The 21570-nt window shown below is 47.6% G+C and overlaps 6 protein-coding genes across 6 annotated transcripts; 3 read left to right on the forward strand and 3 right to left on the reverse strand.

Annotated features, from left to right (window-relative positions):
* Positions 1-580: 580 nt before the first annotated feature.
* On the reverse strand, positions 581-1459 carry BDV27DRAFT_161692 (MBL fold metallo-hydrolase; the record flags this gene model as incomplete). The annotated part of the gene is made up of 1 exon (XM_032073259.1): positions 581-1459. The coding sequence occupies one exon, from the start codon at positions 1457-1459 to the stop codon at positions 581-583; it is 879 nt and encodes a 292-aa protein (XP_031923471.1).
* A 990-nt stretch (positions 1460-2449) lies between these two features.
* Positions 2450-3389, forward strand: BDV27DRAFT_167847 (aromatic alcohol reductase; the record flags this gene model as incomplete). The annotated part of the gene is made up of 1 exon (XM_032074607.1): positions 2450-3389. Exon 1 carries the CDS (start codon positions 2472-2474, stop codon positions 3387-3389), a length of 918 nt encoding a protein of 305 aa, XP_031923472.1. The 5' UTR covers positions 2450-2471.
* A 611-nt stretch (positions 3390-4000) lies between these two features.
* Positions 4001-5758, forward strand: BDV27DRAFT_134589 (uncharacterized protein). The gene has a single exon (XM_032068335.1). It carries the CDS (start codon positions 4246-4248, stop codon positions 5683-5685), a length of 1440 nt encoding a protein of 479 aa, XP_031923473.1. The 5' UTR covers positions 4001-4245; the 3' UTR covers positions 5686-5758.
* Positions 5759-7350: 1592 nt separating this feature from the next.
* BDV27DRAFT_134590 (nitric oxide synthase) lies at positions 7351-11295 on the reverse strand. The gene is made up of 8 exons (XM_032068336.1): positions 11196-11295; positions 10427-11108; positions 10269-10369; positions 10142-10218; positions 9771-10084; positions 9541-9715; positions 9145-9477; positions 7351-9087 (listed from the first exon to the last, which is right to left on the reverse strand). The coding sequence occupies exons 2-8, from the start codon at positions 10837-10839 to the stop codon at positions 7426-7428; spliced, it is 3075 nt and encodes a 1024-aa protein (XP_031923474.1). The 5' UTR covers positions 10840-11108; positions 11196-11295; the 3' UTR covers positions 7351-7425.
* A 2339-nt stretch (positions 11296-13634) lies between these two features.
* Positions 13635-15584, reverse strand: BDV27DRAFT_134593 (glycoside hydrolase family 71 protein). The gene is made up of 4 exons (XM_032068337.1): positions 15334-15584; positions 14739-15267; positions 14463-14688; positions 13635-14410 (listed from the first exon to the last, which is right to left on the reverse strand). The coding sequence occupies exons 1-4, from the start codon at positions 15391-15393 to the stop codon at positions 13741-13743; spliced, it is 1485 nt and encodes a 494-aa protein (XP_031923475.1). The 5' UTR covers positions 15394-15584; the 3' UTR covers positions 13635-13740.
* A 2590-nt stretch (positions 15585-18174) lies between these two features.
* BDV27DRAFT_167849 (uncharacterized protein) lies at positions 18175-21561 on the forward strand (the record flags this gene model as incomplete). The annotated part of the gene is made up of 8 exons (XM_032074608.1): positions 18175-18251; positions 18323-18518; positions 18621-18922; positions 18987-19241; positions 19918-19942; positions 20159-20196; positions 20423-21142; positions 21222-21561. 8 exons carry the CDS (start codon positions 18175-18177, stop codon positions 21559-21561), a joined length of 1953 nt encoding a protein of 650 aa, XP_031923476.1.
* Positions 21562-21570: the final 9 nt, after the last annotated feature.

A 21570-nucleotide genomic window follows, 5' to 3' on the forward strand; every position in this document is an offset into this window, starting at 1 on the left:
AGAGGCAGTGGCCTAGACCACTGCCTAGACGCATGTGTCTGTCATAGCCGATTGGCTCCATATGGACGTTAAACTTGATTAAATAAATAAATAATTGCCTACGAATAACCCGGACCCGAGGCTAAAGTACCATGTGGGACACCATGCGAGATAGCTTATTCATTCGTTGGCAATACCAATTCAAAGTACGACTATTCGGAAATTGGCGCGGGTAGCAAAATAAACCACGGGCTAATGTTAGCGTGAATCCTACGAGAAACATGGGTGTCAGACCGGAAGGGATGTGCACCCGAATGTAGGCGCTAAACCTTGGAACGGTGGAAGATATACCAACACATGATACTTGTTCTAGTGCAACGACCAGGTAGCATATGGCCTTTAACGTACCAAGCCACTACTACTCTCAACATGATTGTTGATAGAAAAGTCTGGTCGTGTTTATATCTTAGGCCTATGGACATATGATGAATAAATACAGGCTAGTAGACACCACTATAACACATAAGATTGGCGAGACGGTTAGCGGAATGTCTATTTCGTTGTGATGGTCGACCGCCAAAACGAGGAAGCACCACGGCCCTCATATACTCATTCCACGAGCCTTCGAATATTCTTCGAAAGAGCTCTTGCAGCTCCACTCTAGCAGAAAGCGATTCAATCTTTGGGGATACCGTGATACCATAGCGTTCTCAAGGGCTTCCGCATCTTCAGCCTTGCTTAGCTCCTCCTCGAACACGTAGATATATTCCTTTGTAGCGGCAATCAAGTATGGCCCATTGGCCTGAGACTCCCTCTTATGGCCAGGCACAACAATGTCAGGTTCCAGCGCGGCGATCTGATCTAATGCATCCAACCACTTCTGTCTCTTCTCTTGAGTGTTTGCCTCTCCGAAGAACTGATAACAGTCGCCATAAACAATATCCCCACAGACAACTAGTTTGAGCTCCGGGACATACAAGAACGAGGAAGCGTCAGTGTCTGAGTGCGCCACGTCGACACCACGAAAGGTATATCCATCAATTGCGAATTGCCCGTTGGTGGGCAGGGGCTTAGGAATGACTTGACCGTCCGCTATTTGGCCATCAGGGAACATCTTCTTCCACATCGACAGGCTTTCGGACCATTGCTTCTCGATATCATTCACAACAGCTGGTGTTGCCACGCACTGCGCTTCGGGGAATTGCTGCAAGAGCACAGGGTTACCTAGGAAGTGGTCACCATGGGCGTGAGTTGTGTAGATAAAGCAAAGCTTCTTTCCAGGAGCGGTCTCCTTTGCCCACCTAGCGAGGTCCTGCGCTAGGTCGATTGTCGTGGGTGCATCGACAAGGACAGCAGATGTCGGTCCTTGAATAAGCGTACAGCAGATTGGTGAGAACGACCTTTTAGACGGATCGGGATGACCGTTGGCTATTGGTATAGCTGGCGCGACGTATACGTCGACTTGGAGGGTAGCAGGCATGGTAAATCGGTGAATTCAAATACTGCAGGGGAGGTAGGAAGGAGGTAAATTTATGATCATATAAAGTCATCGCCTTGGAAGGTCTCAATTATGGGGTCATTTATATATGCAGAAGAAGCAGCACATCGTAACTATCATGATTACTGGTATTCCAAATGACGTGTACGCGACTAATAAAGTCCTATGTTATCCTCAAAACAGTGGGTCTCACGGATCCTTGAATGTTCTACAATCTTGAGGACCCGGGTTAGCATGATCAAACGAGGTAAATGAAGGTCCCCTCGTGGGCTTAGAAATCCATGACGGCAAATGCTGACGAACCAAGGCCACGGGTTCAGCTAGCTATTGCGTCGTAATGCCTCGTCCTAGTGTGTACCATTCTTGGAAATATCACGGAGAGCCTCCAGGAATTCGCGAGATAGACTTAGCGAGGAGGTTGAAACGGGTTGATTACGGATGATTAGAAATTATATTCAAGCTACAGGTGGTTATCTCCACCGTCTACGAGTGGTGGCAGCTTGTGGGGCCGATCAGTAATGGAGTTTTCCGTTCGATCCGCCCGAGGAGTCGGCGGGAGATTATTGATGATGATTAGGACTGGGCACCTGGGCACCGATAAGGTTACTATTACAAAGCTGGCCGGATCCAATAACCGTGGAAGGCTGTGGCACTTCCCGTGGTCTTCAGAATTCGGTTGGTTATCTCGCAGCCTCTACCTTTGTGGACGCCAATAGAATGCCAAGAATAGGCATTTACTTTTGTGGCAATGCAACTTACAACCAGAGTACCAACTGGCTTTTGTCACGCGGTAGTGAGTAATCATTATTTACTAAACATTGCACTGATGACATATGCTACGAGGCACCGTCTATATAGGTGTCAAGGTCAAGGTTAACTTATATAAATTCCATGAATGAACGCCGACATACTGGATTGCAATCCCCCAGCACGACCCTTTTACAACCATTTAGCTTTTCGTTCCCAACATACCTTCCACTACCTCATATCAATCATGGCCACGTCACCCATCAAAATGGTGCTAGTCATTGGAGCCAGTGGCAAAGTCGGCAAGTCCACGGTCAAGGCATTGCTGGCAGAGGGCTTTCAGGTCACTGGTCTCACTCGGGAGTCATCGCAGGTGACCCTGCCAGCTGATGTGAAGCACGTCAAAACCGATTACTCCGAAGCCTCCCTGCGGGAAATTTTCAAAGGTCATGACGCAGTTATCAGTACGGTTTCTAGCATCGTCCCAGGAGATGCACTGGCCATACAAAAAACCTTTGTGGACGCGGCTATCGCGGCCGGGGTGCAGGTGTTTGTCCCTTCCGAATACGGGGTCGATACATCAAACCGCTCTGCCCCGGAGTATATCCCTTTCCTCGCGGATAAACTGCAAACACTCGATTACCTCAAGTCCAAGCAGGACCAGATCTCATGGATCGCGATTTGTTCGGGCTCGATGTTCGATTGGGGTTTGAATATCCCCGGCTTTGCTGGCTGGGACGTGCTGGCACGCACCGTGACGATCTATGATGGTGGTGATGTCCGCTATGAAGCCACAAATCTTGATCAAGTGGGCAGGGCTATCGCAAAGTCTTTGAGGAAGCTGGAACTTGCCAAGAACCAGTACGTCTATGTGAACAGCTTTACGGTGACCCAAAATAAGATTTTAAATGCCCTCGAAAGAGTAACTGGAGAGAGGTTCAACGTGTCGAAAGGAAATGTTGAAGAATTGTGGCAAGAAGGAGATGCGAAGTGGAAAGAAGGACAACCGCTTGGAGTTATTTCTATGCTTGCCGGGGCCATTTATGGAAAAGGAGGATTAGCACAGTACTCGGCCAGCAAGGGATTGTGGAATGAGAAGCTGGGCTTGGAGCAAGAGAACCTGGAGGAATTTCTAAGGACTTATGTGGCAGAGAAGAAGCAATGAGATCTGGATAGCGGTCGGGCCTCTTGCTCTAGTGCCATGGATAAGTCGCCATCAAAGGGACTCGTGTTTTAGACATGCACTGGCTCTATCTATATATCAATGTGAAGCCTTACTTATTTTGCTCGGCGTTCGAGACGGGATAGAACTACATCTTTTTCTCTCTTTGGAGGATAATTCCTCATGCCTTTTGCGTCCAGCGTTCCTTAAGCCGGAACAGATATCCACCCGTCGTCGTATTTAACACCGGTAAAAGGAGAAAGCCGTGGGTCTCCCATACATAGGACAATTCTATTTCTGACAAATGGTCTTTGTAAACGTACATTAAAGAGTACTATTTTAGTGGCCTGAGTACTGGCAGACGATCATAAAGAGGACTACCATGGAGACGAAGACCTATATGGTAGAGCGTCATTGGGGACCCGAAAGAGCTTCAAGGCTCTAATGGATCAATATAAATTCTCCATGGTATACTTATTAAGGGTCTAGAACGCACGTGACCATATATTTAATGCATTAGGCTGGTGACATCACCGATCAGGTTTTGGTGGTTTCCGATGGGAGGCCTAAAATAAGCATGTATCATTCGATAAACTAGCACATACGCGGATTATGTTCCTTACCCCGCCTTCCTCGATCATAGTTCGGACTCAGTCCATCTGGTTGGCTGTCTGTTCGTATAAAACCCAGATGCAGAAGAGGGGTAATACGTAGACAGAGAGGGCTGGCTCTTTCACCACGTAAGATTCACTGCTACCACGGCCTCGATCTGACTTCCTCACAGATATACCTAACGGCCTTTTCCATTGCAACAGTCCCTCCTGATATCTGGTCCACCTATAATTGACTATCATTCAATATGCCGGACTCATATATCCTCATCAAAGGGGCAACGGTGATCTCTATGGAGGCATCCGGCAGGGACGTCCTACACAACTGCGATATCCTCATAGAAAATGAGCAGATCAAGGCTGTCGGCCATAGCATTTCTCCTCCGACGGAAGGCAACGTGGTCACCATCGATGCAGAAAATTGCATTATTACTCCAGGCTTCGTCGATGGCCACCACCACATATGGCAGCATCTCTTGAGGGGGATCACCGTGGACTGGTCTCTTTTTGGTTATTGCTGTCACCTGCGGACCGTTTACGGAAGCCTGTACGAACCAGACGACGTTTACTTCGCCAATTATGCTGCCGCGTTGAGTCTGCTAAACAATGGTGTCACAACTGTTCTCGACCACTCCCACATAATGAACTCGCCCGCACATGCTGACGCAGCTGTGAAGGGCCTCAAGGATGCTGCTATCCGAGGTACATTTTGCTATGGATTCTACCAGAACCCTACAGTACCTGGCGATCTTGCGAGTATGGCAACAGACAAGTTTGACCAAGCCGCTCGAATCAACGATGCTCTTCGTGTGCGCGAGGAACATTTCCCAAATAATGATCCAAAGAGTTCGCTTCTCACGTTTGGAATTGCTCTGGACGAAGTGCCGATGCAGTCTCAAGAACAGAATGTCAGGGGGTTGGAGACTGCAAGGAAGCTGGGAGCTAGGCTCAGCACTGTGCATGCTTCTGTGATATCCGATGGGGGGCCAAAGGCTGAAGTTGTGGAGCAGTTTGATGATGCAGATGTAATGGGGCCAGACCTCGTGTTTAGTCACGGAGGTTGGATGACCGATAGCGAACTGGCTGCTGTGCGGAGCTCTGGGGCTGGCATTGTGGGAACGCCCGACACGGAGCTGCAGATGGGCATGGGATATCCTGTCGTATGGAAGGCGGCTGATCTGGGATGTCGGACGTGCCTTGGGCTTGACATCACGTCGAATCAGGGTAATGATTTCATGGCCCAGATGAGGTTGGCGCTTCAGACACAGAGAGCTCGTGAATATGCACATACAGTACACAGGGAGGTCGGTAGAAAAACAGCAGACATATTACGCATGGCAACCCTGGGAGGGGCACAGGTCATGCAGATGGAGTCGTTCATCGGTTCGATCGTTCCCGGTAAAAAGGCTGACCTGGTGATCTTTCGCTGTGACGACATTGACACGGTGCCCGTTGCGGACCCTATCGGCACTGTGGTCTTCCATACATCATCGAAAAATATTGACACGGTCATTGTCAATGGCAGAATTGTTAAGCAAAACGGTCAGCTTGTTGGTGTCGACTGGCAGTCTCTGCGGGGCGAAATAATACGCAGATCACAGCGGCTGAGAGCACAAGCAGCTGAAATCGATATGGAAAAGCCGGAAGCAGAATTCCGTTCCATATTCGAGAGGGCCATGCATGCGTGAGCACCAACATGGCAGAACTTAGAAGCCTTATTGCAAAGGTTGAAGGGCTGATAACCTATCTAATCGAACTTATACGTTATTTTAATTTTTATTTCATATTTATTTGAGGCGAGTAAACCAGAGGTAGTTTATGGATGAGAATGTTTTTAACGTAGGAATCTGAATTCCAGTAGATTCTGCCTTCTATACCAGATCCCGCACCTGACTCGGAGCTAGGTTAGGGCAGGTCAGCGGGCAATGTGTGCCACTGTAATCGCTCTTATTAGAAAAGAAAAAGAAGAACAAAAGGAAAAGTAAAAGGAATAAGGACTATTTGACATACTCATATATTTCTGAGGAAGTTACATACTTCGAGATTTGACCCATTTCTCAAACCAGGTCCAACTCAATCATCTCAAATATACGAGTTCTAAAAGCCTTGTCACCATGGCCAGCTAGTCTTCTCCCAAAGCTTTGTTGGTTGGAGTAAGCTGCTATGGGTTAAATCTCTTATTAATGAAGAGATACGGTACATAATGGTTCAACTTTTTAACAATAGACTGAATATACTCCGGAGTAATTGGGCTGAGCTGAGATATGGATACGTCAGGTTACTGCGGCTTGCATCGAACGATAAGCGAAGGCAAACTTCGCTATTTAGAGACCCACGTAGGAAGTTAAAGTATAATATTAGTGTAAATCAAAAACCTGATGATTAGCACGTAGATAAATAGTATTCTCAGGAAGAGGATGTGTGCCTGGCTGGCCAGGAACGGTGGGTTTGTTCTCATTGGATTGACAGACATCTGGTATGTGCGTGGGTTTGCCTCAGTCCCGCTTCCTATAGTTATTCACGGTACTGTCTCCAGTAACTACACGGCTTGATACACCTAATTGGACTGGAAATCATTCAGCTCCTCCACGGCTGAACTAGTGGCGAGCTGAAAGCTCCCGTCTGGGGCATCGCTTATGAGTCACCTAACAGAGATAAACATAATTAAGGATTGGGAAATTACGGCATATGGTTGAATGTGAGGCGGTTAACAGTTTATATTTTATATTATGAATTCACTATAGTATTCCACCTGACATTATATTACGAAGGTTGATGACTAGTCAATATATCTGTTCCTTGTGGAAAACGCTATACCCAGTAGAACTAAAGAGTAGTATCAATACACCCAGTATTCTCCATTAATTGTTATAACTCAGAGGAACTACTCTGCTGTCCAAATTTAACTCGAACAATATTTTTTTTTTTTTTTTTTTTTCAAATGCTCGACGTGGGGTTGACAAAGATATTTGCCATTACCGTCGAGGAAGGATGCGGTCTTAAATAATTTCGGCACTAATGATGTTTGTTCGTACGTCGAGATGTGATCTTAACGAGAATGAGGCTGGGCGATTAGAGTGAGTTTTCTCTGAGGATAAGATTCAAGTAGCAAAGACCCCGAAGAATAAAAGGCTCGATGGGATTGATAGAACTAGTTATCAATACTCAGGAGCCGGATAGTAGATTAGACAAGGGGAGTAGGATAGAAGAGGCGATCAAGGATTAGACCGAGCCTAATCTACCAGTAATAGATACTCAGATAAGTGCTTCAGGACAAGATTGTGAAGATCGAGGTCTACCTGTTACACTAGTCTACTTAAAGTATTAATAGAATTGAGAGTAAGAAGAATATATCTCAATGAAGAGGAACACATCCGGTAACTTATAGCAAAATGTCCCTAAGATCTGATCTTCTTAAACACTACAATTTAAAAAATCTCTTCCACGTAACGACGGCCAAGATTCTGCCTCACATCTCCACCGATCATATCACTCAACTTCGCTGCCATATCATTAACCATTGCTTTGGCTCCGCAAACATAGATCGACCCCTCTTCGAGCTTCGTCAGAATGCTATCTTTATTATCTTCAACGTAGTGTTGGACCCTCCTCTTCTGCTTGTTGCTAGGTACCCGATAGACCATATCAATTACACCATACCGCTCGGCCGTGGAAAGCGTTTCCTCAAACAAAGCTTCATCATGAGTCTTGAAGCCTACAAAAATGCTAATAGGAGGGGATTGAAAGAAGAACTCCATCCCACGGGACTCTGCCTCTTTCATAACGTGTATCTTCTGCTGTAGCAAACTTCGGACCGGAGCGAACCCGGTTCCGGTGCAGATTGCGATGAGATGTTTCTCGGAGGAAATAAGATCTTGTCCTGGGACGATAGCAACTGGAGCATATCTGATTGGATCGCCATGGCTGATCGCAGACAGGAATGTGTCGCTGAATCTCCCTCCCTTGTGGAGTCTCACCATAATTTCTACCAAGCCTTTTCCGATGTACTTGGCAGAGGAGGCGACGGAGAATGAGCGGGGACGAAGTAGAGGCATATCAAGGCAGGCCTTCAGGCGAAGTTCATCTGAGATCTGTTGTAGGGCTGGGAGACGTTCCAAGACTTCAAGGACTGTCCCATTCGTGTCCCACCTGTCACCAGCGGGAAAGGCTTCAGATAGCCACGCAACGTCTTTAAACTTTCCTTCAAGGTCTACATAATGCTGAAAGAACTCTGTGTAGTTCAGAGTTGGCATCATAGGGTCTGTAAACGGCACACGCTGGCTGACGTTGCTGACCCCCAACGCAGTAAGGGCCCTGGCAACGTGGTCCGGCGTATTGTACGGCAAAAGTCTCAGGTGACTCATCTCGATATAGTCCGCATCACCCAGGTCCATGGTTATCATGACTATTCTTCCTTCTCCTGTCTCAGCGGGGGCTTTACTCAGCAGCCGGCCTGTGTTGAATGTTGCAAGCATCCGGTGGTGTTCGAGGCACTCATCCTCGGTTGATTCATTTGTAACTTCGTTGCAACCTTCCCCAGTCAAACAATCCTTGACAAAAGTCCACCAACGGTTAAAGGCTTTCATAGGCAATGCTTCCACTGCTGTGTTCCCTTTTGTAAGCCCCTTCGCGATCGGAATTCCGCCTACCGCTTTCATGAACTCGTGGAGTTTGACAGAAGCCGCATTGAAGGTTGGGTAGGCGCTGTCTCCAACTCCGAATATAGAGTACTTGACTGCAAGCGCTCCATTATACTCCTGAGCCTTGCCTTTCATGGCTGCTTCGAACTCAGCACCATTCGCAGGAAAGCGCCCATCACCCGTCGTCGAAACCACCAGTAGAATGGGCTCCGAGGGCGTTATCTTCCGAAGGTCTAAGAGATTCAGAATATTGAAGTCCACTTGGAAGCCACCTGAAAGCTCTTGCACGCGTCTTCGAAGTTTTTCTGCTAGCTTCAACGCACTCGTTCCCGTGCTACTGTAATAAATATGTACCTTTTTCTGAGGAACAGCTGGCACCCTATTTGTAAGGCCCTTGGTGCCATTTTCGATACACAACGAATGTTGTACTTGTTTGACGTGTTCAGCCACCTAGAGATCATAAGTCAGAAAGGAGGGATTGCAGCACAGGGATAATAAGGTACCCACCCAGTCGCCACCGGATTTCAAGAGTCTGGTTACAGGCGTGTTGACAATATTACGTCGACGCCGCCACGATTTTATGGGATCAAGTCGATGCCTTGCTATCAATGGCTTGGGCTGATAATTGGGGGCGCCGCCACGATGCCACACCGGGACTATGGAGCCCTGCGGCGGTGCTATCCAATACGGATCGGAATTAAGCCTGTACCCGTGCTTCGAAGCATGCTCATCGTCAAACCGAGTCCAATCGGAGGAAGCGGCCAACGTTCCGATGCAGGAAACGCCTTTCTGTAGGAAAGACCATCGAACTGCATAGTTAAGCTCAGCTTGTGCTCGTGACTGTTTTGATTAGCATGGCACTCATACTGGGGGAGAGGGATGAGAAGGGGGGAGGGCACGTACCATCCACACGAGCTGCTCGTAGTCAGGCAGGTCTTCCATTGCCTCGATCTCGGCGTATTCAGGGTTCTTCTTATAGTTCTCGATATCAAAGCCAAGTGCTTTAGCAACGTCAGGTAGAGCATTGTATCGAAATGAATCAGCGAGATTACGGACACCGATCTCTGCATCCATATACCTAGGCTGCACGTTAAACCATGCATACAGATAAGGTCTATGAGTGTACGACCTACCAACCAATGAAAGGTGCTGCTGTATACTGCACGCCACCAATATCAAATCCAAGCCTACTGAGGGCAGGAAACTGATACCACTTCAAGCCCAGTTTCTGGAAGTTTTCGAACCTCGGATGGCGGATGTCGACTAGATCACGGAGCTCAGCCGGAACGTCAGCCCAAGCCGGTGCGTCGTTTTCTGCCATGGCGACTATCGGCAGAAGGTCCCACTGGCTTCTTGGCTCTGGTGGAGCCCACCCAAGCTCGATTATGTCTTGCGTTAACTCGACATTGCTTGGGTCTCCGAGGATCGAACCATCATGTTGCCGGTACTATATAATGTATTAGTTGACTAACATTCACGAAAGTATTTTTTTGTACATCCATACACCAGCAAAGTTGAGCAATTGTTTGCTCAGGAACATTGGGCCTGTGCCGCTAGTCGAGCGCGGAGGAAAGGCAAACACTACAAGTACATCAGTAACGACCTGTAGAGTAGTAAGTGCGCTGACAAACCTGTCGGCCTGATCTGTCCCTGGTTGAATGCCTTAATCGCCTCCTCGATGACAGCCTTTACCATCCCAACACTAGACGTAATATGCCGAAGGTCGCATAGGCTATTGAAACTCAGGTTAATAAAGATCTGCCCAAGGCATTGTCGAGGAATGACGCACTCTAGTTCCTTATAATGTGATCTCATGATACACTTCCGTGAGTTCTTCCACGCAAGTCGGATGCCATGTATAAGCTCCTCTGGAGTCTGAGTCCAGGTCGCTGTTTTTCCTACCGTCTTTACTCCATCTACCAGCATCGGTTCAATCACCTCTGATTCTTCAAGAGCCTTGAGAACTTCAACATGTCTCGCAGTGTACTGGTGTTCTGTATAGACTCCCTCCTGTCTTAGTTGCCATAGAAAACCTAAGGCTTCTTGCTTGACCACTTCAAGAGGACGAGTCTCTCCTACCCTTGGCTCATCTGAATGAATCAACCTTCCGGCCTGGCAGAACTGTGCGGTGCAACCCGTAGAGGCAAGTACTGGGTTATTCTTGACGATTGTCTGGAACTCGCATACTGGAGTTGACTCCATGATGCTAAACAGTCAAATCTTTCGAATTGTAGGTTTTTAAAATAGAAGAACTATATTGACAATCTGATCATATGTGAATGACTGTTGATCTGGTTGAGCTTGGAGTTTAATTATTGTTTCAGACAGATGCGAGAAGGGGGATTTATATTCAAAGACGATAGCAGGTTGCTGCCAGAATTGATCGTTGTCGTTGACTGCAGGACATTGCACACCAAACTGCCCAGCACGAGGTAAAGAAACTATTGAGTAATGGAAATCATGTTCAACACCTTTCAATGGTCAATATGTAGCGTGAGGCGTATAGCCCGACTATCCATTCGGTCATCCCCTTCGCCTCTTGACGCACAACTACATACCGTCTCTCTATGCCAGGGCCATACCCTTGCATCCGTAGGTTCTTATGACCTTGCATCACTCTGTGAAACGGTATATACTGGTGCCTACGGATAATTGTCGGTGTTGTGATGGCAGCCGTTAGCGGCCATGAGTACTCGAAAGGCATTCTGATTTACTATATGTGACTCCAATACTTCGAGTTTCTCTTAGTAATATTAATAATCTAATCCTAGTTCAAGAAGTATATCCATGTGGTCTACCCTGCAGTATTGCGCGTCTCCGCCACGTGATCTATTGCACCCCATGGTCTTCAGGGAAACAGGGATTGAGAAAGCAGTTGTATCGATAGCTATTTCGCAAACTGCTTTGGTTCTTGTATGATATCAAATTGCCACAAAAGTCTAATACATAGCGGCAAACGTTTCCGTTGTCGGCCTCATAACGTGCCCACGAAACCGTACACTTGCCGATCACTGGAGACCGTAAAACCATTGGCATCAATACTTCGGGACATGGTTAGCGAATTGGTACCTTGTAATGGCATCATATCTTGGCGGCATCATACTAGAACCGCGTAATATCTGGCGCAGGAGAGAACTGAAAAAGAAACCAACCAACATGGGAGGGCAAATCTCTCCTTCTTGGCGTCCAAAGCTAGCACCTGCTTCAAGCAGGTATATTGATCTAAGCTGTTTAATTTTAAAGTACAAATCTTGGCCACTGACTAGCGGGGCATATCCCCAAGCTCTTGGCATTTAAGAAATGTAGAGCCTTGGCATCAGGGGGTTGCGATAGCACGATGCAATTAGTTGGTACCAGGTGATCATCCTCCACTTTTTCGTGTCATAACGGACCCATCCATCAGCGCGCGTCAAGCTGTCTGGATCCGGTGGTTTAAACTCCCTTGATACGCTCTAGGTGCATGATCGACATGGCCAATCTAGTTATGGTCATACACTCGATATACTCCATTGAGTTCAGGGTAACGGGCCGTTCCGATGGTGTGCTAGCTGCCCACCGTGGGTCTAGGGTAGTGCTGTTGAAAACTGCCTTGACTGATTTCTTTGCGAGGAAGTCCTGTAGGTTGGACACTTTCGCTCGACATTTCTCTCATCACTCAACGGACTCTGCTTCGCCTCCGCCAAGAGCTCCTCAGGCCATATGAGAATCAACGTATCCTCTCCGCTGGGCGTTCTACCAATAACCTACCTAACTGGTAGGGCAGTTCTTGGCATCCTCTCCGCTTGTCGTGATACAGGGTAATATACCCAGCTCGGATATGCATAACTGAAGAACTTTATTTCTTGGCGTTGTACGACTCCGCGGACCGGATGGAAGAAAGCCCATTTATCCAGCCCTGACGAAGGACCCACGCCTCCCCACATGCCCTACCTTTAAATAGGTCCTCTAATTTGTACGATGTATGAGCTACTATCCTTGGCATGTGCAGGGAACAAGGGTCTAGCCCGTTATATACCCTCTTTTATTGAACCTGGATGGTTAAAATAGATTAAATTCAGGAAAGCCCAGGCTCGACCCGCGGACGGAGGACCCTTCGGAATGCCGATCACCTTCAGTTTGCGGAGGCACGGACAGTGTTCATCCGGTGATCACCGACGGATCAGTAAAGACTGGTCAGGGATGATATCCCACGTCGGCCAGGACCCCTTTTCTGCAACATCCTAAGTGGACCCCACAATGTGGAACGGGCTATGACATCCCTTACATGTCCTCCACACTTGGCGGTACGTTCGTTGAACTTCGCGGGGATTATTCGGGCGCGTTATGTGGGGGGCTGTTAATCTTCTGCCTAGTATGATCTGTGTATCGTTGGAATCGAACCTCGGAGGAAGCAGAGTATCAGGAGACCCTTGCGAACTGATTGCGCGTATCGCAATCCCATGACCTCCATCCTGCAGCATATGTAATGAAGTTTGTTGCCGAGGCATTATACCAAGGCTCGTGAGTCTTACTGTGACGCCATCATCAGGTATTTTGCTCCGCTCAAGTGAGGATGCCGTAAGTCGCAAAGGGAATGTTCATTTCATATGACCGTTACACAGAGCCATAACCCTATGGCATCCCCAGGACAGAGTGTCTGGCAACAGAAAGTCGACTATATGGGCCAAACTAACCCAAAACCGCAGCAGCTGTGCACCTGTCAACTGAGAGTCGAAGGTACAGGGAACGGACGGGAACACTGGTCTAGGCAAATAAAGTACTGTGCTCGGCAGCCTTCATTTGAAGTCCGCCCGGTTCCGATAGGCATCGATATCCCTAGCCCGCAGACACACATTTGCTATTCCATTTAATTATCAACTGTTGTCACATTAACTCGTACGCGTAATTGCCCGAAGGGCTCTCGATATCCTTCGGGCTTGGCTGAAAAGTCTAGATTGATCTATGGATAGAGTAAATACAATTCTAACAATCGAGGCGAGAGTGTGATGGTATTCAATGTCAACGATTATGGAAGGCTTGCGGTATCATAACAGTGACAGATATTAATCTTTCTGGTGAATTCTATTTCTCTCTTCCCATTGCATAATGCTGCCCCTCGAATCATTAGAGGATAGTGCAGCAACTGGCTGATTCTGGCGCTGGCGAAGATGTCCGCGTGTGCGTGCGCGAGGGTGGAGCTATAGGTTCCACACCCCCTTCACAAGGCGACGGATTAGATGGACAAGCGGTCCGTAGTCCCTGCGAGAGCAGAGCCATTCCCTCCGGCTGCAACTGGTCAACCTCCGGCTCTGGCGGCAGCGTGCCAACGTAGGCATTGAAATTGTAAATACCATATGGACATTTGTCGACGATATCTCGCGGACTAACCCCAGAGAGAGCCTCGACAATGTTCCCCTGCCGACGAACCTGGAATGACTGCACACCCAGGCCCATAGGTACAGACCATTCTTGTGCACCCGCCGGTGCTTGGAACGTGCGCGCGTTCGACCCGGACCATACCTCCACTTCTGCGGGCTCCTTCAGCAGCGTCACAAGAAACACACTATCCTCCATTGTGTCTGAACCGTGGGGTCTCCCTCGGAAGAAATCCCCGCTTGTAATGTTGGCATTGCCCTGCATTGTTGTGTCGGTTGCGTCGCAGTCGACCCATTTGGGCGTTGGGCGGTACCAGTAGACTAGCCGCTCTTCGTGGATGAAGGCGCTTGGGTCCTGCACGCCCGCTTTATAGGCTGCGATGAAAGGTTTAGCCATGTCCAGCCAACCGTTGTGTGGCCTTTGGATTACGAGTTAGTGGAGACTCTTCAGATGCTTGTTGTATTACTTACATGTCTATCGCCCACTTGGATGAACCATCATCTGTGTGGGGTGATGATAGAGGACCAACATAGTGTGACTCCCCAAAGTCGTTCCAGGTAATGATTTCCACGAAGCGAGGCCCCAAAGCCAGGACTTGCCTCCATCGGTGGTACCAGAGAAGGTCGGAAGGAAACACCCAGTTTTTACTGTAGGGGACTTCTGCACCAAAGTGTGTGAAGAACCAAGGGGAGATGGCTATTCCAAATCAGTCACAATCACGACGTGAGACCCTTGGGCACACTTACGCGCAATATATGCCTTCCCACCAAGCGCATGTCTATAGGCATCATCACCATCGGTTACGGCTACCTTCTGTCCTGCACTTGGAGCTTTATTGCAACCATTACTGTCCCACGCCATCCAGTTTAGGGCGCCTTGGATACTATCGAAACCACCACAACCAGGATGGAAGTTTGGCGCAAAGAAGAGATCGCAGCCAGCAGCACTTTGAATTGCACCGGGGTCGACACCACTGCCACAGAAGGATGATACAAACACCTTACCGTCAACCTTGAGTTGCGCAGGGTGATCTGCAAACTGGCGGACCTTGGCTCCGACCTCGCTGCCTTGGCTGATATGCCACCAATTAAAGTCGAACGAGATAAACACCTTCATGTCGTTATTGGCGGCAGACTCGTAGGCGAAGTATAGCTGCGTGTCGGTGTAGGAGTCTGTGCCGATGTTCAAGGCAAAGGCATCAATCCCATACTCTTTGGCTCGTTTCATGTCAGCATCATAGTCGCTGGCCTTTTGGCGGTTGCTGACAACGCCAACCTGAATTGTGTTAGATGAGTAATTTACTGTCCCGGTTCTCTAACTCGATCTTTTAATTTCACGTACTATGAAATGACAGAAGACCAGTCTGTCTTCGCCATTGGTATCAGGTGCGAGTGAGTCCATTGTGGTAGGCACGCCAAAGGTGAATGATATTAGTATTCCTGAGAGGATCAGGCAGCCGTGATTGAGCACGACCTTTTCGACACAAATTCGAGTACCAGCCAAGCATTATTACGTAAGATAAAGATTCAATCGAAAGAGCCTCTCGAAGTAATGGGCTAGAAGCCAGACAAGTAAAGAAGCACGCACTGAAGGCAAAATTACTACGCAGAGGGATAGGGCAATGGTGGTACACCTAAAACCACACACACTTTCTCCCTCACATTCACGCCACAGTGGGCTTCTGATCCAGGCCGCTCTTGAATGTAAGGGTGCCTGAAGAGAAGGATAAAACAGCAATCTGCTATGCCATATATTGAAACCCAACACGTGCTTCTTGTTGCAGCCGTCATGAGATTATATCCAAATGTTAGAGTGTCACTCTCAAACCAGGAAAGTAGTCGGCCCTTAGAATCGAAAGTCTAAAGAAATTAAGAAAGCCAAACAAGAAAGCTGAAACAAAAGGATAGCTATCTCAGTCACCCTGAATTTGGTTTTACCCAAATATGATAATGCCTGGTTTGACAGGAGATAGGTATTGAGGTGCATTTCACCGGACAAGATTTGTAAATGCAGAGGTGCAAGGCTAGATTAACTGTCAATCTGGGCTTTCGGCCGAGGGGGAAACGTGACAAACCTCACATACAGGCTTCCAATTAAGAAATACGATGCGATCTATTTGGCATTCCGCGCTGTCTTGGATCTCTATTTCTCTACTCGTGGACCATACGTTTATTCGTTTACTTAATACTGTGCATGGGTCGCGGCCTGAGGCATGTAACCCGCTGGATTACACTAATCTATAAGGGGTTTTGGGCCCACATTCGATCCCAATACACTAAAACCTTACTATCTAGGAATCAATACAGCCCATGCTGAACAGTGGAAAGGTAGGAATGAAGGAGAAGCACGTCTATAGCTAAAGGTATGCTTGCGCGCTGACATTCAAGATACTGTTCTTGTCTACCAAGCTCTTTCAAAACCTCGACAGGTCAATACGTTGGCCTGATGAAACGAGCTTGGCTAAGGTGTAGATATCCTGCCTTTCATAACAGACCTCCCAGTTCAGGGTCTTATCTGGAGCAGAATCTCTGATACACCGTTACTCTCTCGTCATACCAGTTCCAGAAGTTTCCTACAGTGGGTGTCAGCATCCACACCGGCTCATATAGAATTCTAATAATTACTGGGTTAGCACTGGATGTTACTTGGGCATATCTTCTTGGATGGTAATTCCAATAGGCCGTTCAACTGCCCCCTCGGGCGGATGCCCATCATCGATTATTAGCCATTACCTAGACAAACCAACCCCTTCCTGACAACCCCAACCCTGAGATGCAAGCCCCACGAGCCCTACTATAATAGTCTGGTTTGTATGGGGGTTTAGCATACCCCAGATGAGGCACGCTGGACTCCTGGCATTTACCCAGCAGTATGATGTTCGTAAGGTAGGCAAATATCAATATCTGAGAAAGGTACACTAGCTCTAGAGACCGCCTAGTTATCTAGCCAAGAGAAACGGTGGGGCATTGCCGAGTAGTATTTAAGTGTCATTGCAAGTTAGCCTTTTAAGACAACATTAAGATCAATGACCTGCAATCCCCCAATATCAAGGGGGGGTAACTTTGCTAGGCTGAAAGGGATAGACCACAATTTTTAATATCGCGCTCCTGTATTTCATACTGTTGATCTTCGCCGGACTCTATCGGCAGTCGCCTACCTCTGACCTAGTTTTCAGGTGCACTGACTTTCTGCGGACTACGTGTCACATGTCTGGGTCACATGCTGAGCATGCTTTTAGATAGTGAGGTAGAACCGAAGGAGAGAACAACTACTTCAGAGGATAGGAGAATGATATAAAAATGACTTATCACGTTTCCGCTGCCGATATGACACTACGCATGTGTATTGGGAAAAGAAGATCCACGAATATCGTCCATCGGGTAACAGATGGGAAGTAAATGATTGAAAGAAAACTATTACGACCAAGTCCACTGTAGGACAAATGATACAGGTTATGCCTCCGAGGATACGTGGCATGCGGCTGCTGTCATGCTCGTATGATGCGGGAGATGAGGCACATTGACACATTCGGCAACTGCTTTCCCTCCTGCGCAACTCTCGTTGCCCGAAGACGGAGAAAAAGCCCCGGGTGAATTTTTATGAGTGAGGCTCAACGAACACGACCGAATCAAAGGGCGCGAAGGACAAGAAGGGCAACGATGATCAGAAGGAAGGCTGTGTTGTCAGGTCTGAGCGACGCCTGTTCTTATTAAGTTCCGTCTAAGAAGAGACAGCCAGTGTCTATCGATGGGACTAATCCGTCGGATGTCCGCATACAACCCATATCATTGGCGCAAGGCCCACACCCACCGTTATGGACGGCAGGCTAGCCTCGTGCATTAGACCCATAGGCCGGAGTACATCAGCCCACAGGCCGCTGTCATAAGCATACTAATCTCCACTGGGCCGAATAAAACCTGTTGTGGAGATTTTTAAACCTCAGCGATTCCCTAGCCACGTAGCCGAGGTGCACTAAGCACTAGCTTCGTGGATATTGATGTAGCTCACTGGCCGTTTCGGGTATTTGTTGTAATTTTCCGAAACAAAGCGGAGAGAGAATTCTTCAGCAAAGCGCGGGGGCCAAAGCCATGGCTGGGCCGTTCAGTATAAAATCAGGTCCTTCGTCTCCGGGCATCTGTTCTAAAGCTCATCGCACTCCATTAGAGACCTTGTTGCTTCATCATGTCGCGTGAAATTGAGCGGCTGGCTCAGCCAGCAGAAAAGAAAAAGATGCGACTCATTGTCGCTAGCTGCAGTCGGTAAGGCGTTATTCTTCATTCTTCCTCTGGAAGATTGAATGCGATCGCCCCGCTAATTGATGGCCGAAAAGAACAGGCACGCTGGGCCTCCACGCTGGCCTGGAAATGCTGGGGTATACACCCTATCACATGATCGACGTGATGTACAAGGGCAGAAGCCCTCATATGAAGGTGTTCACAGAGGCTATAATCGCCAACCACAACCAACTGTCAGGCATCAAACGATACGAGACGCCAGATATGGACAGATGGATAGGAAACTATGACGTGCGTTCGACCTGATATTTCTCCATGCTTTGCGTTTTAACTGCCTCCTTCCAAAATTCTTGTGTTCCGACCGCAAAGAGACAAAATGCTGACGAGGTCTAGTGCTTAATGGAAATCCCAAGTTACATTGGGAGTAGAGCCATGCAAGGATATATTGAAGACCCCGACGTGAAGTTTATCGTGACCGAACGTACGCCTGAAAAATGGGTGAGGTCGATCGAAAATACGCTTGGGGAAGCTGTAAAGGCAGCTCATCAGTTTCCATTAAACATCCTGAAACGCTTTGACTCCGAGCTCGGTCATTTCCTCCACCTCGCCACCGTAATGTACTGGGCTTATGCAGATGGAGCGAACCCAGGCGACAGCAACAGTGAAGTGGCTCTCTACAAGAATTATGTGGAATAGTCAGTATTCATGGCCCCTAGCTCAACATAATGTTTTCTATATGACTAATTCGTGGCAATATAGCATTCGGTCCATAAAAGAAACACTCCCCAAGGATAGGCTTCTAGTGGTGAAGCTTGAGGACGGTCTGGGCTGGGAACAAATCTGTCCGTTCTTAGACCAGCCGATCCCCGAGGAAAAGTATCCTCGTGGCAATGAGCCCGACAAGTTCCATAGGATTGTTGCGGATTATATGGAACCCAGAGTGAAGGCAGCTATGGTGAACTTCGGTGCAATGGTCACTGCCACGGCTGGAATAGCTGGATATTTGGGTTGGAGGTACTATCTTCGACAATGAATGGTGTGAAACTGGGTACCCATGGTATCAATTCAGTCAATGAAGTCAGTTGCAATGGAGGGGTGTAAGATTAAAGTAGTTGAGTTAGGAATTCACTTGTTACTTAAAATCCGTTAAGGTTGTTCTATGGTCGATGGCGTGATTTTGCTTAATTTGTGGTCATCAGGCACCACACCCACGCTACTATTTTCCTGTGGGGCGAGCAATATGAGATAGACTAAACTGACGATAAACATACTGCTATAAACACTCAATTAATCAGTCACCGCACAAACTGCCAATGCATACCCAAGCACGGGTAACTTATAATTCATGAATAGGGCTTCTAGCTCCTATACGCACAGCCAAGATAACCACCAAATGACATACTCTAAGACTCTCCTATCTGCCTCATCCATATTCATAGTAATTATAATTGTAGATTAAAGGTTTCGTAAGCCATATCCTTTTTGATTGTACTTGCTGTCTGTATTCTTACCAATAATGACGAGCTCAACACCCATATTGGATAGGTCACGTGATGATACTGACGGAAAATACGAGTCGTCGACGATTTGTAGTTCTAACTCTTTTCCCTCTTCTCCTATTGATCTACGTCCTCAAGGGCAATCTAGAAAGAAAAAGCAGATCGGTCTCAGCATGAGTGAAATTGTATAGCCTCTTCTGGCATAGCTCAAGTCCAGTTCCCAGTCAGCTTGAATACTAACGTTAATATATATCTAGGTCCATATTCAAATAGGACGGTGTGTACGTGAGAACATTCCACGCTCTTTACTGGGAATTATGACTACTAATTATTGCTATTTAGGGTAACGAAGTTGGGTCCGCATTCTGGTTCGAGCACATTTACAGCTAGAAAATGCACTCCTGATGTCGCATGCTGATGATCTGAAGGCAGAAGATCACGGAGGAACATGGACTAGACAATTCCGGCAAGTAAGTGATTATTCCGATAGTGGACCGTGGCTTTTCCTTCTTCTTACACTATTGCAGTTTCATTGGGTCCGATGAACAAGCTGGAAAACTGGATGCCTACTTTTCTGAGGTCATTGCCCAATATTAACCTTTTTATAAGCGCTTTTCCGCTGATTCAGAGCACACAGACCGACGCTCAGAAATATGTTCCTCGTGCAGTACTGCTTGATCTGAAAACCAACACTAGAGACAGAATCCATGGAGGCCCTCTTGGCAGCTTTTTCCGCCCTGGTAATCTTCTCTTCCGAGGGTATGGCTCCGGCCAGTGCTGGGCAACTGGCTATCACACTGCAGGCGCCGAGCTTATCGAGGAGTCTATTGATATTGTACGTCGCGAATCTGAGGCATGTGAGTGTTTGCAGGGCTTTCAGATCGTCCACTCATTAGGTGGAGGAACTGGAGGCGGTATGGGTGCACTTTTGATCTCAAGGTTGCGCGATGAATTCCCCGACAGAGTGATCGCAACTTTCTCTGTGTTTCCTCCGCAAGCACCCGACGTTGTTGTCGAGCCCTACAATGTAATATTGTCAATGAATCAGCTGATAGAAGCCTGTGATGCAACATTCTGCATTGACAATCAGGCTCTGACGGATATCTCCACCGGAACACTTGGGATACGTGATCCTTGTCATATGGACCTGAATGATCTGGTAAAACAGGTTATGTCCGGTGTGACGGCCTGTTTCCGCTACCCTGGACAGCTGAATTCAGATCTGCGCAAGCTGACAATGAATATGATACCATCCCCTCGCCTTCACTTTTTCATGCTTGGGTTATCTCCTTTTCCGAGCTGTACTCCTGAGTCCTCCAATGTCGCATGGGTTACTCAACAGCTATTCAGTTCTAACAATATAATGGCTTCTGGGAATCACCACAAAAGTCACTGTCTGTCATGTCTGACCATCATGTAAGAGTGCCACGTTTTCTCGACGTATTAGTCTATCCGAAACTGCGGGAAATTTTGATTTAAATGCTAACTAAAGCAGCCGCGGCAAGGTCTCCGTGGTTGAGATAGAAGCGCAAGTGAACAATATGTGGAACAGGAACTCCCCTGATTTTATCGAATGGGTTCCGAATAATGTTCGCTCGACTGTCTATTCGCCTCATAGCACCGATGTGTCTTGCACCGTTTTGGCCAACTCGACGTCTATTGAGGGCATGTTCAGTCGTATCAGCGAGCAGTTTTCGGCTTTGTACAGGCGGAAGGCCTATCTGAACCCATATACCATACATGGAGTGGATGAACTTGACCTTATGGAGGCTGAGTCGAACATGAATGATTTGATCGAAGAATACCGGCAGTATCAGGACAGTCCTTGTGAGTGAGCGGCTGTG

The sequence above is a fragment of the Aspergillus caelatus genome (genome assembly GCF_009193585.1).
Source record: "Aspergillus caelatus strain CBS 763.97 unplaced genomic scaffold BDV27scaffold_214, whole genome shotgun sequence".
NCBI lineage: Eukaryota > Fungi > Ascomycota > Eurotiomycetes > Eurotiales > Aspergillaceae > Aspergillus > Aspergillus caelatus.

What these genes read in the sequence shown, in the direction of transcription:
- BDV27DRAFT_134593 (XM_032068337.1), bottom strand. Translation starts at nt 15,393, where the DNA reads ATGGACTCACTCGCACCTGATACCAATGGCGAAGACAGACTGGTCTTC. An exon ending in TGGTCTTCTGTCATTTCATA is followed by an intron (nt 15,268 to 15,333) that starts GTACGTGAAATT and finishes AACACAATTCAG; the next exon opens with GTTGGCGTTGTCAGCAACCG. An exon ending in TCCAAGTGGGCGATAGACAT is followed by an intron (nt 14,411 to 14,462) that starts GTAAGTAATACA and finishes CGTAATCCAAAG; the next exon opens with GCCACACAACGGTTGGCTGG.
- BDV27DRAFT_134589 (XM_032068335.1), top strand. Translation starts at nt 4,246, where the DNA reads ATGCCGGACTCATATATCCTCATCAAAGGGGCAACGGTGATCTCTATG.
- BDV27DRAFT_134590 (XM_032068336.1), bottom strand. Translation starts at nt 10,839, where the DNA reads ATGGAGTCAACTCCAGTATGCGAGTTCCAGACAATCGTCAAGAATAAC. An exon ending in TCACATTATAAGGAACTAGA is followed by an intron (nt 10,370 to 10,426) that starts GTGCGTCATTCC and finishes GAGTTTCAATAG; the next exon opens with CCTATGCGACCTTCGGCATA. An exon ending in GGGACAGATCAGGCCGACAG is followed by an intron (nt 10,219 to 10,268) that starts GTTTGTCAGCGC and finishes ATGTACTTGTAG; the next exon opens with TGTTTGCCTTTCCTCCGCGC.